Raw genomic sequence first — 19,208 nt, 5'->3', positions numbered from 1 at the left:
CAGTTAGCTCACTTTGTGTCTCTGTGTCACATTTTGGTAATTTTCTTAATATTTCAAACTTTTTCATTATTATTATATTTGTTATGGTAATCTGTGGTCATTGATTTCTGATGTTACCATTGTAATTGTTTTGGGGCACCATGAACTCACACCCATATAAAGTGAACTTAATCGATAAATGCTGCGTGTTCTGACTGCTCCACTAACAGCCTGGTTCCCATCTCTCCCCTTCTCCTTAGGCCTCCCTATTCCCTGAGGCACAACTATATTGAAATTAGGCCACTGAATAACCCTACAATGACCTCTAAGTGCTCAAGTGAAAGGAAGAGTCTCATGTCTCTCACTTTAAATCAAAAGCTAGAAATGATTATGCATAGTGAGGAAGGCATGTTAAAAGCTGTGATAGGTCAAAAGCTAGGCCTCTTATGCCAAACAGTTAGCCAAGCTGTGAGTGCAAAGGAAACGCTCTTGAAGGAAATTAAAGGTGATTCCCCAGTGAACACACAAATGATAAGAAAGTGGAACAACCCTATTGCTGATATGGAGAAAGTTTTAGTGGTCTGGATGGAAGATCAAACCAGCCACAACATTCCTTCAAGCCAAAGCCTAATCCAGAGCAAGGCTCTAACTCTCTTCAATTTTATGAAGGCTGAGATTGATGAGGAAGCTTCAGGAGAAAAGTTTGAAGCTAGCAGAGGTGGGTTAATGATGTTTAAGGAAAGAAGCCATCTCCATAACGTAAAAGTGCAAGGTGAAGCAGCAAGTGCTGATGAAGAAGCTGCAGCATGTTATCCAGAAGACATACCTAAGTAATGAATGAAGGTGGCTACACTAAACAACAAATGTAGATGAAATAACCTTACACTGGAAGAAAATGCCATCTAGGACTTCCATAGCTAGAGAGGAGAAGTCAATGCCTGGCTTCAAAGCTTCAAAGGAAAGGCTGACTCTCCTGTTAGGGGCTAATACAGCTGGTGACGAGAAGTTGTAGCCAATGTTCAGTTACTATTCTGAAAATCCTAGGGCCCTAAAGAATTATGCTAAGTCTACTCTGCCTGTGCTCTATAAATGGAAAAACAAAGTCTGGATGACAGCACATCTGTTTACAACATGGTTTACTGAATATTTTAAATCCACTGTTGAAACACTGCTCAGAAAAAAAGATTCTTTTTAGAATATTACCGCTCATTGACAATGCACCTGGTCACCCAAGGGTTCTAATGGAGATGTATAGTAAGTTTAATGTTGTTTTTATGCCTGCTAACACAACATCCATTCTACAGCCCATGGCTTTTGACTTTCAAGTCTTATTATTTAAGAAATATATTTTGTAAGGCTATAGCTGCTGCAGCTAGTGATTCCTCTGATGGATCTGGACCAAGTAACTTGAAAATCTTCTGGTAAGGATTCACCATTTTAGATGCCATTAAGAACATTCAGGGATTTCCCTAGCTGTCCAGTGGTTAAAACTCCACTCTTCCACTGCAGGGGGCACAGGTTCGATCCCTACTTGGGGAACAAAGATCCCACATGCTATGCGCTGAGGCCAAAAACAAAAAAACACACACACACCTTAAAAAAAAAGAACATTCGTGATTCATAGGAAGAGGTAAAAATATCAACATTAACAGGAGTTTGGAAGAAGTTGATCCCAACCCTTATAGATGACTTTGAGGGATTCAAGGCTTCAGTGGAGGAAGTAACTGCAGCTGTGGTGAAAATAGCAAGAGAATTAGAGTTAGAAGTCAAGCGTGAATATGTGACTGAATTGCTGCAATCTCATGATAAAATGTGAATGGATGAGGAGTTGCTTCTTATGGATGAGAAAAGAAAGTGGTTTCTTGAGATGGAATCTATCCCTGGTGAAGATGCTATGAAGGTTGTTGAAATGACAACAAAGGATTTAGAATAGTAAATAAACTTAGTTGATAAAGCACAGGCAGGGTTTGAAAGACTGATTTCAATTTTGAAAGAAGTTCTACTGTGGGTAAACTGCTATGAAACAGCAGTGCATGCTACAGAGAAATTGTTCATGAAAGGAAGAGTCAATTGATGAGGGAAACTTCATAGTTTCATAACTTCATCTTCAGCAGCCACCACCCTGATCAGTCAGCAGCCGACAACACTGAGGCAAGACCCTCCACCAGCAAAAAGATTATGACTTGCTAAAGGCTCAGATAATGATTACTTTTTTTAGCAATAAAGTATTTTTAACAAGGTATTTTTTTAAAAGACATAATGCTATTGCATGTTTAGTAGACTACAGGATAAAATAAACATAACTTTTAATATGCACTGGGAAATAAAAAAATGTATGTGACTTGCTTTATTGTGATATTTGCTTAATTTTGGTGGTCTGGAACCAATCCCGCAGTATCTCTGAGGTATGCCTGTAGTCCATAGACTGATAAAGACATTTCTGCTTTAGACAATATTTTGGGGCATTTATTTATCAGTATTGGAAGGACTTGGTTTGAGAACATTGTTATTTATGATATGAACCCTGACAGCAGCATTGTTATAAGATACTTCTGTATGTATTTGCCAGGATATTACCGGTTTTGTTTTAATGTGCTACCTCTAATTTATTCTATATTATTTCTTAAATGAAATCTTGCTCAGCAAAAAAAAAGGAATACCAAATACTTTTTAATTTTCAGATATTTATTTAATATTATATGAAGCCTAATGCTAAAAGCAGGAATTTTAAAGGAAGGGTGAGTAACAACTTCAAGTTTTCACATTCATTTGGGATTTTCTAAAATCAAATTGAGACTCAAAAGAGAAGTTTGGGAAAAACTAAACAGGATTATTACTAAAGAGTATGGCACAAATTAAACCGATAGCACTTAGAATTCTTTTCGTATGGAGAGCCGATTAACCTGTTGTAATACTGATCCTATTGATTTTAGTCCTTACTTTTCAAGGAAAACTTCATTTTGAAAGTGCACTTATTTGGGGGCACCACTTTTGCTTCATCTGTTCCATTCAGCACTTCTTCTACATGACTGTCAGAGAGTGGGAGATTTAAGTACTTTTAAAGGAACCTAGAGCCTATTAAATAATACAGGAGACAAATTTCAGAGTTACTACTACTTTAATCATCTTCACGAATGTAGAAACCTTTGCCATGACCTCATCACATGAGAAATAAATCTAAGTAAAAGATTTTTCAATATAATCTCAGAAGTTTGTCATGTATATCTTTTGGTATGTTTCAAAACCCATTTTCTTCTTTTTCGGTTCTTTTAAAAGGTGAAAACAGTCTTTACCTTCGAATAGAGAGGATAAAGCTATAAAATATCATGGACTCTAGAGTGACCTTTATTTTCTTTTAATAATTTCCAATTTCTTTAACTGTGATTTCCTGTTTAAGTCTATTCAAAGGTGCATTCTTTTTGCAGTTCCTACCTAGGAAATAACAAAAATAGGTTTTTTTCCCATAAGGGATCGTCTTAGATTTTGAATAATTTTCCCTCATAATAGCTTATGATTTTTAGTCTTTACTATTAAAAATAAAACACTTTTTCAGTAATCAAAAAACTATTTTCATTGGTCACGCAGAACCAAAATTAATGTTTTAATGCTTAGCATATCACAGTGCTATGAAAAATATTTACAAAGGACTTAGAAGATTAAATAAAGTGCTATGAAAGCCATTCTTTTCCTACTCTTTAATTTCCTTCATGAAAAAGTGTAATTTTTCTTCCTAATTCACCTAAATTTAGAACACATTAGAATAATAATTATACGACTCGGTTATTAAGTCAAGAACTGTGCTGGATTTTAAACACATTAATTAAACTCTCCCATAACTTGGCTAGGTGTGTTTCATTCTTTCGCTTCTACAAATGAGGAAACTAAGGTTCAGGGAGGTGTAAAAATGACCCATAAATAAGTGGTAAATGCAGTGTATGAAGTCTAACTCCAAAGCTTGGTACACTTTTAAGAGCCATAATGATTATTACCAAGATTTAAGTTATTTTAAAGAACTGAGCAATAAGAAGTTGTCTGAATTAAATAATCTGGTATGTAGAGATATGAAAAATCAATATTCTTCCAGTTAAAGTGTAAATATAAATGTCTTGTATAAAGTCTGCTAAATTCTTTATTTTTCAAAAACAGTATTATACTTTTATAAAATCATACTGATTTGATAATCATACTTTCAAAAAGTCTACAAAATTTTTGTTTCCTTCAGGTTCTATTTAACATCTACTAATGAAGAAGTGAAAATTGGACCAGAGAATGGCCAATACTTACGTCACTGCATCTGATGGGTATTGTCTTGCTGAACCAGTGCAGTACTACGGTGTGTAATAAAAAACTACAGTATAATAGTTAATAAAACTTTTTTTTTTTGGCGGGAATTATGGTTAATTAGAGGTTTTTAAAAAAAATATTTATTTATTTATTATTTATTGTTGGCTGCTTTGGGTCTTCATTACTGCGCGCCGGCTTTCTCTAGTTGCGGCGAGCGGGGGCTACTCTTCATTGCGGTGCACAGGCTTCTCATTATGGTGGCTTCTATTTGTTGCAGATCACGGGCTCTAGGCGTGCAGGCTCAGTAGTTGTGGCACACGGGCTTAGTTGCTCCGCGGCATGTGGGATCTTCCTGGACCAGGGCTCGAACCCAGTGCCCGGCATTGGCAGGCGGATTCTTAACCACTGCGCCACCAGGGAAGTCCCTAGAGGGTTTTTTTTTAAAAGAAATTAACAAATGAACCAAAGACTTTCAATTACTCCCTACCAGAGAATATAATTACTTTCAAAAATCAGAAATACCAAAATGCTGTAAGCCAGAATCAAATGTAAAGAAGAAAAAGCACAGTAGTCTAAAATTGTATTCAATTTTTAAAATATAATTAGCATGCAAATTATAAGTTATTTTTAGGGGTTAGCTGAAGCTAGTTCACATGCAATTTAGAAAATGTAGTTCAGAGTAGTTATTCAATGTTCCTGAAACTTTAATCTTAATATAAGATTTTTATCAAAGGGAAAGAAATAGAAAACAGAGTGCAAGAGACAATAGGATTTTTCTCCAAAAAGACCAAGATTATAATATGAATTGAATTTTAAATGCAGTTTTCTTTTATATTATACTTTGAACTCTGATTTCCATGCCAATGGAACATCAGCCAGTATTCTGCAGTCTTTGATACTCAGCCAAGAAGGGCCCTCTTCTTTAAATAAAAGTTACATTGTTTTTACTGATAACTTTTCTTCTTATATCAGGCTGTTATTGGTATTTATTCAACACTTTGCATTGGATTGGATGCTATCACATTGCAAATAATTTATGTGAATTAATAGAAATTATACTGTTTACCAATCTTGGGGGTAGAATTTTGAGGGTAAGAGTAAGTCTAATCATCTTGTGATTCAGCACCAGGAAAAGTACAAATATTACTAGATACAGACATAGAGGAACTAAGTATTCCTGGGTCTCTTTGGAGCCAATTTTCTGGATTGATTTCAGTAATCCTCCTGAAAACAGAAAGTAAGTTGGTGTTTGGTAGCTTCTGATAATAACAATAAAGATACCCATTAAGTACCATTTTGTATTTTATACATGCTTTTGCATTTCACATTTTATTTCATTCTTACAGTCACCCTCCGGGGTAGGTAAGTTTATCACCAGATAATTGAATTGCTAGATAATAAAACAGAAAAGAAACTAGTAATTTAAATCAGGTCTACAAATGGCAAAGGAGAGTGTTAAGGTATATTAAATGGGGAGTTTAAAGAATTTATTTTTTGCTTGAAATAACCAGATAACTGGTATAATTGTATTTTAGTTTGATTTTTTTGGTAGGGGGGGTGGGATAATTTATTAATTCATCTCTTTACTGATCTGATTGCACTGAAAACAATTTTATTCACAACAAAGAAAATACAGAAGCTGGGGAAAAGCTTTCATTTCAAACTCCGGGAAATACTCATTTCTACTTAAGGAAATAGACTGCATTGGTATGTAAGCCATTAACAACCCTTTCTCCCAGCTCCTGAGCAACCTCTGCATACTTCTGGGGTGGCAGCATTTATCATGCATTGCAATTCAGTTTACTGTCTGCCTCTCATGCTGGACAGCAAGTCCCTGGGATGTATTGGACATGTTGAATTAACTCTGTTCTTTGAGTGTAAAACTCTTTGAAATTTGAAAAATAACTTGACTTTCACCATTTTTTTTTTTTTGTGTGTGTGTGTGCGTTAAAAAAACTAGATATTTTGCCAGAACAAATCAATTATCAGCTGTACGACATTGATTTTCAAGAATCACCTTATTGCCAGTATTCTACTGTCCAGTTTCCTCCAGTTCTACAGTCCCAATCTTTACAGAGTCATTTCAACACTTGTAGCTTGGACCCACAGTTCAGTGGTGGAGAGTATGGACTTCTTTCCTGTGAATTAAATAAATCCACTTACGTGGTTGCCCACGATGCTGAAGATGGTTACCCTGGAATAAAAAGGTCCAGAATAACTCATTCTTCCATTCATATTAAGGGACAGGAAGAACTCTGTGTAGTTTGTGGTGATAAAGCATCAGGATATCATTACAATGCACTTACTTGTGAAGGTTGCAAAGGTAAGGATAAAGTTAAAACTTTAATCCTAGTGTTCACTGAAGAGTCATGAAATTTTAAGCATGTAGGAGTACTCTCTTTAAAATGTGAAACATAAAATCAAGGGGAGCCATTGATATGTTTAAAGTGATCAATCTGTGGGATCAAAGATGTGAAAATGGAATTTAACGAAGTTTTGATTTCATTTTCTTCTTAATTTTGATGAAAACTTTTATATTTAAATATAAAATTCAAAATACTTTTGTGGCAGAAACTTTGCATGTTCCTAGGTGAATTTGACGTTGGAATAAAAAATGTCTTTTAAAAAGGTCTGAATGTTAACTATTACATCTCATATGGCTGGTATAATTCGTGAATTAGGAAGAAATTTCAATTAAATGACTTCTACGATTCTATTTGTTGGAAATGCTTTTTAAAAAATATTTATTTATTTTATTTTATTTTTAAATTTTTGGCTGTGTGGGGTCTTAGTTGTGGCACGTGGGATCTCCACTGCGGCATGCAGGACTTTGGTGTGTTGCGCGGGCTATTTGTTGTGGTGCATGGGCTTCTCTCTAGTTGTGGCGTGCAGGTTTTCTCTCTCTAGTTGTGGTGCTTGGGCTCCAGAGCACGTGGACCCTGGAGTTCGAGGCACACGGCCTCTCTAGTTGAGGCGGGTGGGCTTAGTTGCCCCGCAGCATGTGGGATCTTAGTTCCCAACCAGGGATCGAACCCGCATCCTCTGCATTGGAAGGCGGATTCTTTACCACTGGACCACCAGGGAAGTCCCAGGAATGCTTTTTTGAAAACCAATGGGAGGTCTACCACTGAAGATCATCATTGATATTGGCATGGAGTAAGGAGTAAAATAGTTCTTGATGAAGTTTTGAGGTTTTGAAACACTTCTGCATTTTTTAAATTCACAAATGAAATATTGGGGCAGAACCTGGAAATGATTAGATCAATACAGGACTAGGTAAACGTGTCTAGAAGTTCAAGGTGAAGTCTTATTGTCAGAATCTCACACTCACCCCACACAAAGAATAGCCAAACGAAGACTAAGGGAAAGGAGGTACCAGCTTTATGAGTAGAATAGCTGGGCCAGTATTTGCTTACTCTTAAAATGCAGGGCCTTGCTGTTAAAACTAAGTTGAAGAATGAGGCATAGTTCTGAAACCTAAGCTGAGCTTTCTATTCCCTTTGCTGAATCTAAGTCATGAAACTCCCACTCTCAAGCGTGTCTACAGAAAGAGTATGGCAGGCTTCTAATTGGGGTATTGACTAACTTTATCAACTTCACTGCTTGGAATGGAATAAGAGGAAGATAGCAGGGATTGTTGCACAGGAATGGGAAATGAAACAGGAAATGGGAAGAGACTGCTATGCATGGATTTAGGAAAATGTAGAATCTCCACACCTCTCCCCAGCATGCACACACACACACACACACACACACACACACACACACAAAACGGCCCATTCAACGTCTTGGACTAAATAAATTAGCAATATGTTCTCATCTGGGGAAGTGCTAAAAAGGAAGGACAGAGGAGTAAGTTTGGAAGAATTATCTCTTCCTTTATGAGTTGAGGTAGAAATGTGGGGCGAGAAAAAGAGAGGTTTCCTTATAGTTTTATTTTACATGAGCACATATTCCTTCTAGGGAACGTTGAGAGATGTGTCATGGAATCTTGATATTCTGTAAAATATAGTTTAAAAATGCTTTTAGATGGTATATTATAACCATAGAAAACAGAGAGTTGTTTTAATGTGTTGGGGTTATTTAGTTTAATTTCCAGATAGATTATTGACAGGAACAACCATGGAATAAGATATATCAAATAGGAGAGGATTAAAACAATTATCCAGATAAATGTATATTAAACCAAACCTTCTTACTGAGGGAAAAAACATTTTATTGAAATAATTTAGTTAACTTGATTACTTTTACTATGAAGGTTAAAAACAAGTAACTAAAAATACCTAATAGTAAAATTTTAAAAACTCTCCTTTGTTATTAGGGTTTTTTCGACGTAGCATCACCAAAAATGCAGTATATAGTTGCAAGAATGGTGGTCACTGTGAAATGGACATGTACATGCGTAGAAAATGTCAAGAGTGCAGACTAAAAAAGTGTAAGGCAGTAGGAATGTTGGAAGAATGTAAGTGCCATTGTGGTTTTTTTTTTAGGGGGATTTTAGTTTTTCTTACCTTACTAGGAACTTACGTTCTTCAAGTTATTTTGAACATATTTGAACATAACATATTTGTCTGGATTTAAGCTATTTCTCCAGCAACTGCTAAATTAGGATAGCCAGTTACCAATCTAGGTAATTATTTCCATAAAATATGTTCTATACTATATTGCTCTAACTTTGGTAATAATCATATTTTCTTCTTAATTGGAAATCCTTGTATTTTTATATTACTTAACCTAAAGTTATATAATTCAACTACAAAAAGCACAATTTAAAATTAGTGGTTTCCCTTCAATGTACCAATTAACATTCTGTTGCTTCCAAGATATAATTAATGTGGAAATTTCTCTAACATAAAAAGGTCTAAATTTATAATTTGGAGATGCAAAATTAATTTTTAATTTAAGTCTAGGATGACTGTGTAGTTTTAAGTAGACAGGAAGTTGTGGAAGGAAAAGAAGTAAGTAATGTAGTGAATTTAACTGCTGTTGTACATGCTTACCAAAAAAGAAAGGTTTTTTGTGAAAAGGCAAGTTCATGATCACATATGTGTACAATGTAAGACAATTTTCATCAAATCCTATAATGTTATTTGTTGTACCAAAAATATTTTATGTGAATTTTGTAATATCACAGGTTTGCTCACAGAAATCCAATGCAGATCAAAGAGACTTCGAAAGAACTTTAAGCAGAAGAATAATTTTTACTCTAACATCAAAGTGGAAGAGGAAGGGGTAAACAACAAGCTTGTGTCACCTACCACTATATCTGGAAAAGTGGCAAGGCTCTCCTTAAAAAATTTCTTGTTTCTTTAATGATGATGTCTTATTTAATAGGTATGCATTACAGTTTTCCCCCTATATTTTCTTACAGATTCAGGAGAGCATGGAACTAACTCAAGAGGAACATCAGCTCATTAACAACATTGTGGCCGCTCATCAAAAATATACAATTCCATTAGAAGAAACAGAAAGATTTGTATGTGTTCATTACTAGCAAGAAATAATTTGTAATTAATTATGTTAGAAAATAACAGCATAATCAGAAAAGTTTAAAATTTAAAGTTATTTGAAAGAAAAAAATTATTAATCTTATTTCTTTTTGTTGCTTAGCTGCAGGGATATGCAAATCCTGAACTGATCTTCTTGCGACTCTCAGAGACAGTTGTTCTACATATACAGAGGTTAATGAATTTCACCAAGAGACTCCCAGGTAATCACTTTATCTTTGGAAAAAATTAAAGTAATTTAATACGTAATTTTAAAAAAGTTCCTTGTTTTAAAGGAAGGTGGCATTTTAAGAAAACAAAACCCTCTATTTTTCTACCAAAACTGCTTCTAAATTTAAAAACATGTTTACTTTGTTTGCTTTAATCAATCAGTTGGATGAAAATATAAATATTTTAAAATATTATTCAAGTGACTTCAAAGACTTAGAGTTAAGACAAACTATGATTGATTGTATGTTTTATTTTATTTTTATTTTGGGAAATAAATTGTTTTTGTTTTTTAGATAAAACATGAAACAAAATTCCCTGTACCATACCAAAAAAAAAAAAAAGGTGAAGCCACTGTTGGCCAAAACTTAGCTATCTAGTTACGTGCACAGGTAACTCTCTGTGAAAATAAATTCTTCAAGGCTAAACCAACTACGTTTAATTTGCTCTTGCCATAGGAAATTATTATTATCTGGTTCTGATGAAAGTGCCCCCAAATAGTACCATGTGGAATCATAATTATTCTAAGGGACCAGTTAAGATTCGTATCATAAGTAAATAATATAAAAATGTTGAATCCTGGGCTTCCCTGGTGGCACAGTGGTTAAGAGTCCGCCTGCCGATACAGGGGACACAGGTTCATGCCCTGGTCCAGGAAGATCCCACATGCCGTGGGGCGACTGGGCCCGGGAGCCATGGCCGCTGAGCCTGCGCGTCCGGAGCCTGTGCTCCGCAACGGGAGAGGCCACAACAGTGAGAGGCCTGCATACCTCAAAAAAAAAAAAAAAAGTTAAATCCTATACCTGAAAATTATCTTTTCATTATTTATTTCAAACAATTATGTGATCTTTTCGTAAAGGATTTGAAAATTTGACCAATGAGGATCAGACTGCATTACAGAAGGGATCAAAAACTGAAGTGATGTTCCTTCATGTGGCCCAAATTTACAGTCAAAAAGAATATCTTTCATCAACTTCTGAAAGCAAAAAAGGTCAACTAACTCAATCTTAATGTTAATAGTTACTATTAAATTTAGCAACAGATTATATAACATTGAGCTATTTTTTATTATATTTTTATTGTACTAGTTGGTGTACAAATAAGTACTTCATAATAGTGGTTTATAGTTTTCCAATTCATTGTTCTAGCTTTTGTTTTTCTCTTAAAGAAAGCCATTCTTCTTATATAGTATCATAGAAAACACATTTTTGGAGGGTCTTCTATATAATGTTTATATAAAGTGTGAACTATTATTCTAGATTCATGTTTCAGTAATAAAAATTATAAAGATACCATTTGTTGGGAATGTTTCCTGTTTAACAGACGTTAGAGAGATTGACTTTACTATCTGAATAAAGATTTTAAAAAATCAGACTTTATATTTTTTCCCTTAACTAGGTACTATGAAAATATCAGCTCATTCAGATCATTCACTGAATTGTCATGATCAAAGTGGTGATAGAAGTGCTATTTATCCTATGGAAACATTTTGCAATGAAGATTGTCCTTCTGCTATGCTGACTGGTAATATTATATATAATACAAAATATTGTATTGGATGGAAAAAATTTGTCAGACATGTTTCATTTTCTTGTACTGCTTTGAGAAAATATGATAATGGCAATATGAGTCTGCACTGTGTTCTGATGAAAATACATTTGATATTAATCTTTTTAGGTATTTCTGAAGAATTTATTACTACACTGTATTACTTCTGTAGAAGAATGAGTGAGCTTAGCATTACTAATACTGAATATGCTCTGCTTGCAGCCACAACAGTGTTTTTTTCAGGTAAAAAACTATTTAGCAGTAAAAATTTGGATTAAGTTTGGCAATGAAATCATGAAGATTGTGATTATTTTATTACTCATTGATTCCAAATGTACCAATTTTCATCAAAATAGCCTTCTCTATAAGGGCATTCCCTTCAGCTTACAAACATGCTGTAATTTCTTGCATCTTAAAAAAATGCCTTTTTTTTTTTAAAACATCTTTATTGGAGTATAATTGCTTTACAATGGTGTGTTAGTTTCTGCTTTATAACAAAGTTTTTTTTTCTTTTTTATATTTGAGTTTATTCTTCATTTAACTTTTAAAACACTACTATAGTTGAATATTAAAACAAAAAATAGCAAGTAGTGAGCATATTATGATTATAGTCTTTCACTCAATCACTACTGCAAATAAAATGCCAGCAGTGAGTGTTATTCACTGGCTCCATTAGGAGGTCTGACACTGAACACCACCCCGAGGATGATGTTCATCATCCTCATATGCTTCTCCATTGTAATGGCGCCGTCCTTCCTGATTTGGATCAAAGTCCACTAGTTCTACCTGGTCCATTTCATCAGTCTCTTCTACTTCCTTCCTCTCAGGTAGGAGTTTTTCCAGCAAAGAGAGTTTATCCGGGGAGAGAAAGCCATTCTCAGGAAAGTTTACCTTAAATTCAATGATTAGGCGACCCTTTTCATATGGTCTACGATAACTTGGCATGCCTTCATTTAGCACACACTTGATATCTCCATGCTTGACAATCTGACCTGGATGAGAAGTGATGACTATGGTTCGGTTGTCAAGAGTAGATATTGGCTTTTGGAAGCCACACAATGCCTCAACCAGCTGTATGTCCATACACATGAAAAGGTCTTCTCCTCGTCGTGTAAAAACAGCATGATTCTTCTGATCTAAAATGATGATAATATCTCCTGGCTCCAGTCCTGGTTCTTGGTCTCCTTCACCATGGGATGTTATCTTCTGGCCATCTTTCATGCCTTTGTCAATATGAACTTCTAGAATTTTCTTCTCTTGAACTATCTTCCTTCCATTGCAGCTTTTACATCTATCTTTAGGACTGATCCGCTCCCCATGGCCCTGGAACTCCATGCAGACAGACTGAATTTGCTGAACCATTCCAGGTCCTATCTGATGAATTCTTATTTGCATTCTAGTACCTCAGCAATTGGGACAGCACTCCACTGCTCCTTTCTTACCACCTTGGCCTTCACATTTGTCACAAATCACATTCTTTTGCAGAGCTAGTTTTCTTGTTGCACCATACATATACATATACATATATCCCCATATCCCGTCCCTCTTGCATCTCCCTCCCGCCCTCCCTATCCCACCCCTCTAGGAGGTCACAAGGCACCCAGCTGATCTCCCTGTGCTATGCGGCTGCTTCCCACTAGCTATCTGTTTTACATTTGGTAGTGTATATATGTCCATGCCACTCTCTCACTTTGTCCCAGCTTACCCTTCCCCCTCCCTGTGTCCTCAAGTCTGTTCTCTACGTCTGTGTCTTTATTCCTGTCCTGCTCCTAGGTTCTTCAGAACCACTTATTTTTTAGTTTCCATATATATGTGTTAGCATACGGTATTTGTTTTTCTCTTTCTGACTTACTTTACTCTGTATGACAGAGTCTAGGTCCATCCACCTCACTACAAATAACTCAATTTCGTTTCTTTTTATGGCTGAATAATATTCCATTGTATATATGTGCCACATCTTCTTTAACCATTCATCTGTTGATGGACATTTAGGTTGTTTCCATGTCCTGGCTATTGTAAATATTGCTGCAATGAACATTGTGGTACATGACTCTTTTTGAATTATGGTTTTCTCAGGGTATATGTCCGGTAGTGGGATTGCTGGGTCGTATGGTAGTTCTATTTTTATTTTTTTAAGGAACCTCCATACTGTTCTCCATAGTGGCTGTATCAATTTACATTCCTACCAAAAATGCAAGAGGGTTCCCTTTTCTTCACACCCTTTCCAGCATTTGTTGTTTGTAGATTTTTGATGATGGCCATTCTGACTAGTGTGAGGTGACACCTCATTGTAGTTTTTTTTTTTTTTTTTTTTTTGTGGTATGCAGGCCTCTCACTGTTGTCGCCTCTCCCATTGTGGAGCACAGGCTCCGGACGCGCAGGCTCAGCGGCCATGGCTCATGGGCCCAGCCGCTCCGCAGCATGTGGGATCTTCCCGGACCGGGGCACGAACCCGTATCCCCTGCATCAGCAGGCGGACTCCCAACCACTGCGCCACCAGGGAAGGCCCTCGTTGTAGTTTTGATTCACATTTCTCTAATGATTAGTGATGTTGAGCATCCTTTCACGTGTTTGTTGGCAATCTGTGTATCTTCTTTGGAGAAATGTCTATTTAGGTCTTCTGCCCATTTTTGGATTGGGTTGTTTGTTTTTTTGATATTGAGCTGCATGAGCTCCTTGTATATTTTTGAGATTAATCCTTTGTCAGTTGCTTCGTTTGCAAATATTTTCTGCCATTCTAAGGGTTGTCTTTTCATCATGTTTATGGTTTCCTTTGCTGTGCAAAACTTTGAAGTTTCATTAGGTCCCATTTGTTTATTTTTGTTTTTATTTCCATTTCTCTAGGAGGTGGGTCAAAAAGGATCTTGCTGTGATTTATGTCATAGAGTGTTCTGCCTATGTTTTCCTCTAAGAGTTTTATAGTGTCTGCCCTTACCTCAAATCCCCTTTCAGCTATTCTCCTATTTCTCTGTTCTACATTATAGCAAAAGAAAAAAAAAAAAAAATTTAAGAGTTGTCTATACTCCTGCCTCCATTTCTCTCTTCTCATTTACTTCTGAACCCAGTACAGTCAGATTTTGTCCCCTCCTTTCCCTTCCACCATAACTTATCAAAATCTTCAGTAATTTGGCATTGCAGATTACAGTGGTCAATTCTTAGTCTTCATCTTACTTGACCCGTGAGCTACATTTGAAAGAGCAGATCACTCCCTCTTTCTTCGAACACTTAACATTTGGCTTCAGTTGATCACTCCCTCCTTCTTGACATGATTTTTTTCCACTTGATTTCCAGGACATTTCACTCTCTTGGTTTTCCTCCTCAGTTGCTGCTCTTTCTGTCTCCTTTGTTAATTCCCCCTCATCTCGCACACTGATAAATGTTAAAATGTCCCAGGACTCAGTTCTCTTTTTTCCTATGTGCACTTCCTTTGAAATTTCATCTTATCTCATGGCTTTAAATGCCATCTAGAGGCTGACAACTCCCAAATTATATACCAACCTGGACTGCTACCCTAAGCTCCATTAAATAGCCTACTCAAGATTTCAATTTGGATGTTTAGTAGGCATATAAAATTTAACATGTCTGAATGTGAACTCCTGATTGCCCCCTGATTCTCCTATATTCTTCCTCCATCTCTACTAAATGGCATCTCCATACTTCAAGTTGTATAAGCCAAAATTCTTGAAGTCATCCTTCACTTCTTTTTCTCTTATGCCCATTATCAAATATGCAACAAGTCTTGTTGGCTATAGCCTCAAAATAGATCCAGAACTCAACCACTTCTTACTGTCTCTGTCCCTGCCATCCTAATAAAACTACTAACTCACTTTCCTGTTTTTGCCCTTGCCTCCCTAGGGTCTATTCTTTATACAGTAGCCAGAGTGATTCTTTGACAACATAAGCCAGATTATGTCATTCCTCTGCTCATAACCCTGTAATGGCTTTCTATTTTACACAGTTTAAAGCCAAAGTTCTTTCTATCAGTGTCTATTACTATTCCTTTTGCTCACACCACCACAGCCACACTGCCTTTGATGCATATGTTGCCTGTAAATTTCAAGCAGATTCCTTCCACAGCTTCTACTGTACTTGACAAATCTTCTGCTTGGAAAGCTCTTTCCTAGATGGTTTCATGGCTCCCTCTTCACCATCCTGGATCTCTGCTAAATGTCATCTTATCTCTGATTACCCTTTTAAAAATAGCTAATGCCCCTCCCCCCCCAATTCTTATCCCGTACTCTCGCTTATTGTTGTCATATATTTTTATTTAAAAAATGTGTATATGTCTTTTTCCTCCCCTACTCCTCCCAGACCCAAAAAATAAGCTCAATGAGGGCAGGAAATTTAGTCTCTGTTCACTGCTGTATCTCCAGCACAATGACTGGATGAGTGAATGCTGTCTGATCATTAAGAAATACTCTTCATAGGGTATTATGAAGATTAAATAAAACATTGCATAGAAGCAAGTTACCTGGCATAAAATCTGGCATATATTAAAGGTTCAGTAAATATTTGCAATTTTTATTATTTAAAACTGTATTGTTTTAAATTAATTCATTATCTTCTACCATTTCCCAATATTCATTAAGATATATGTGATAATGTTTTTCAGATCGTCCATGCATTACAAATAAGCAACATGTGGAAAATTTACAAGAACCAGTTTTACAAATTTTGTACAAATATTCAAAAATTTATCATCCAGAAGACCTACAGCATTTTGCTCATCTCATAGGGAGGCTCACTGAACTGAGAACACTGAATCACAACTATTCAGAAATACTTAGCATTTGGAAAACAAAGGACTCCAAATTGGCTAGTTTACTCTCTGAGAAATGGAATTTGTATTCATTTTGATGAAATTTTAGAATGTTGTGGTTTGTCTTAAACTTCCTAAATCTAGATTGTTTACGCTATGATCACAGGATACTGATTTGAAAAACATGAACAGAATTGCTGTTACGAATAGAATATATCGCCATAAAATGGACATCATCAAGGGCTCATCAAATTTTGTGGAATTTAGGACCACCACTAGAGGGACATCTAGTATTCTTTTTAAGATTCGTCCCCAAAGAAGCAATGGTTATTGTTACTGCGTGGTTCGTTCAGAAAGGAGTAGTACTAAATAGCGTTCTTACCTGAAGAAACTCTCCTTTTTTTCATTTAGTAGAAAATTGAATGAAAATATATATATTATTTGAAGACATAAAAGAGATTATTTAGTGGAAACAGTTGTAATCAGAATAAAAGCAGTTGTGAACCTCTTTAAGGCTAGATTGATGGATAAGGAACTAACGTTTTAAACTTATTTCTGTTATAGCATTTTATAAATTATTAAAGAGGAACAAAGCTTCGTTCAATTCTTACTTTTCCTTAATGTCTTTTTTTTTAAGATTTTTTTTTTTTTGCTGTGGACCATTTTTAAAGTCTTTGTTGAGTTTGTTACAATATTGCTTGTGTTTTATGTTTTTTTGGCTTTTTGGCCCCGAGGCATGTGGGATCTTAGCTCCCCGACCGGTGATCAAACCTGCACCCCCTGCATTGGAAGGTGAAGTCTTAACCACTGGACCGCCTGCGAAGTCCCTTAATGTCTTTAAAAAAGAGATCTTTTATAAGCCCCAATTAAAAATTTTGTCATGGCAAGATACTGAAAAAATTAAAATGACAAAATATGTTAACATACATTGGGAAATTCAGCACAATTTAATGCTCATTCTGGTAGACAATATTTTGACATTTTTGCCAACACCTTTTGCAGAAAAAATAAAGTTCTTAAAACCTGAAATCTTACCACAAATATTTTAATCCTTGTAAGAATAAGATTAATGTTAACAATTTTTCATGTGAAATACATGAAAGTGAGAAATTCTATGGAAGCACAATTGTTTTGAAAGACTGGATCTGATTAAATAATATACTGTGATTTTTAAGTTAATTTAATACTAGGAATAGCATTTTGTTTTCAATATAGAAAAAAGACCATAGTTGAATATTTCACTGTTGTAAAACTTAAAAAAATTGGAATATTGAATTTATACCCTCAACTTATAATATATATTAATTAAATGTATCAATTATTCCCCCCAGGGGTTATCTTGTGCATTTATTCTTGGTATCATCTCTCGAAGGGAGTATTTTATCTTTTTTAGGGTATCTAGACTGTTTCATGTAAAATGAAAGCCTTACACTGGATCATCCTTTCTAGCTCAAAATGTAATTTTATCAGAAACTGTTCCGTCTTGTAGGTTAAATTTATACAAAACGAGTTGCTTAAAAATATTACTAAAGTCCTTTGGAAAAGCATCAATTATATTGTAGTACATGGAGAAAGTTAGAAAACAAAGTCAATATGTTGAAAACAGAACTCATTGTCTTATTTCTCAAACCTAGGTACCTAGCACCCACAATATTTATTGTGTCTAGTAGCCCAAGTCTGAAACCAGGCAGTCATCTTAGACTTCTCTCTTTTGCTGCTCACTTTAAAAAAGCCATCAAATCCTATTAATTTTCCTTCCTAAATATCTTTTACATTTGACACATTTTCTTCATCTTTACTGGCACTGTCATAGCTCAGGTCTCATACCTTACTCACCTAGGCTATTAAAACTGTCTCCCTAACTCCAGTATCATAAATCTAAACCGTTTTTCATACTACAAATTTTCTTCTGAACTTGATCATGCCCCCTTTTCCGCTCAAACTTCCTCAAGATTCCCATCCATAAAGGCTAAAATCCAAAAGCTTTCGAGAGGCCGTCACATCTGCTAAGTCTCCAGTCTCATCATTTTCCCATTTGCGTCCTCACACACCTACACCGCACTGCCTGGACCCACTCACTCTTTTTATTTATTTTTATTTTTTGCGGTACACGGGCCTCTCATTGCTGTGGCCTCTCCCGTTGGGGAGCACAGGCTCCAGATGCGCAGGCTCAGCGGCCATGGCTCATGGGCCCAGCCGCTCCGCGGCATGTGGGATCTTCCCGGACCGGGGCACGAACCCGTGTCCCCTGCATCAGCAGGCGGACTCTCAACCACTGCGCCACCAGGAAAGCCCCCTCAGTCACTCTCGGACTTCTCTCTCTCACGACTCCAGCGCCTTTGCCTACCGTCCCTCAGCCGGGAACACCCCTTCCCGCATTCACTATCTAGCCAACGCTCTATTCACCCTTCTGTTTTCTACGGAAGTAGTAACAAAAGTGTACCACATCCGTGAAGCTCTCTCCTGACTCCCAAGCCACTGTAAAGGCCACTCTCCCTTTCTAAGGGTCCCAACAACCCTTAGAAAATTACTACCATTAAATGATTACAGGGGGTTATAATTATGTTTGCACTTGTTTCTTCCCTAAGACTGTGAGCTCTTCTTAGAGGACAGAAATAGATTTTTCACTCTCAGCTCCATTCTATCACAGCACCTGATAGTTTTCCTCACATTCTTTAACAATAGGAGAAGCTTAAAGAAGACCAATTCTAAGGAGAAAGAGTATCCAGGGAAGAATTGCTACTAAGGTAAAGGGAAATCTCGCGAGATGTAGGTCTTGCGCCCCGGGTCAACGGAGGTCGCCGACCGTTATTTAGCCGTTAAACCTCCAACCGCCCTGCACTTCCCTCCTGGCCGCTCGGCTGGCGCGATATCCCGCCTTTTCCGAGGTTCGGAGGCAGAAGTTCGTGTTGGTTCTTTCTGCT

General features: G+C 36.3%; 2 protein-coding genes and 1 pseudogene across 2 annotated transcripts; 2 read left to right on the top strand and 1 right to left on the bottom strand.

Annotated features, from left to right (window-relative positions):
- Nucleotides 1-297: 297 nt before the first annotated feature.
- Nucleotides 298-2,390, top strand: LOC125964517 (tigger transposable element-derived protein 1-like; annotated as a pseudogene).
- A 1,794-nt stretch (nucleotides 2,391-4,184) lies between these two features.
- On the top strand, nucleotides 4,185-17,422 carry LOC101282112 (bile acid receptor-like). The gene is made up of 10 exons (XM_049714814.1): nucleotides 4,185-4,312; nucleotides 6,224-6,586; nucleotides 8,585-8,725; nucleotides 9,398-9,540; nucleotides 9,635-9,739; nucleotides 9,874-9,973; nucleotides 10,837-10,968; nucleotides 11,376-11,501; nucleotides 11,655-11,768; nucleotides 16,138-17,422. Exons 1-10 carry the CDS (start codon nucleotides 4,249-4,251, stop codon nucleotides 16,380-16,382), a joined length of 1,533 nt encoding a protein of 510 aa, XP_049570771.1. The 5' UTR covers nucleotides 4,185-4,248; the 3' UTR covers nucleotides 16,383-17,422.
- Nucleotides 12,109-12,935, bottom strand: LOC101276888 (dnaJ homolog subfamily A member 1-like). The gene has a single exon (XM_033436068.2). The coding sequence runs from the start codon at nucleotides 12,918-12,920 to the stop codon at nucleotides 12,198-12,200; it is 723 nt and encodes a 240-aa protein (XP_033291959.1). The 5' UTR covers nucleotides 12,921-12,935; the 3' UTR covers nucleotides 12,109-12,197.
- Nucleotides 17,423-19,208: the final 1,786 nt, after the last annotated feature.

Source organism: Orcinus orca, chromosome 1, assembly GCF_937001465.1.
Source record: "Orcinus orca chromosome 1, mOrcOrc1.1, whole genome shotgun sequence".
In the NCBI taxonomy this organism is placed as follows: Eukaryota; Metazoa; Chordata; class Mammalia; order Artiodactyla; family Delphinidae; genus Orcinus; species Orcinus orca.
This window is presented reverse-complemented; position numbering and strand designations above follow the sequence as displayed.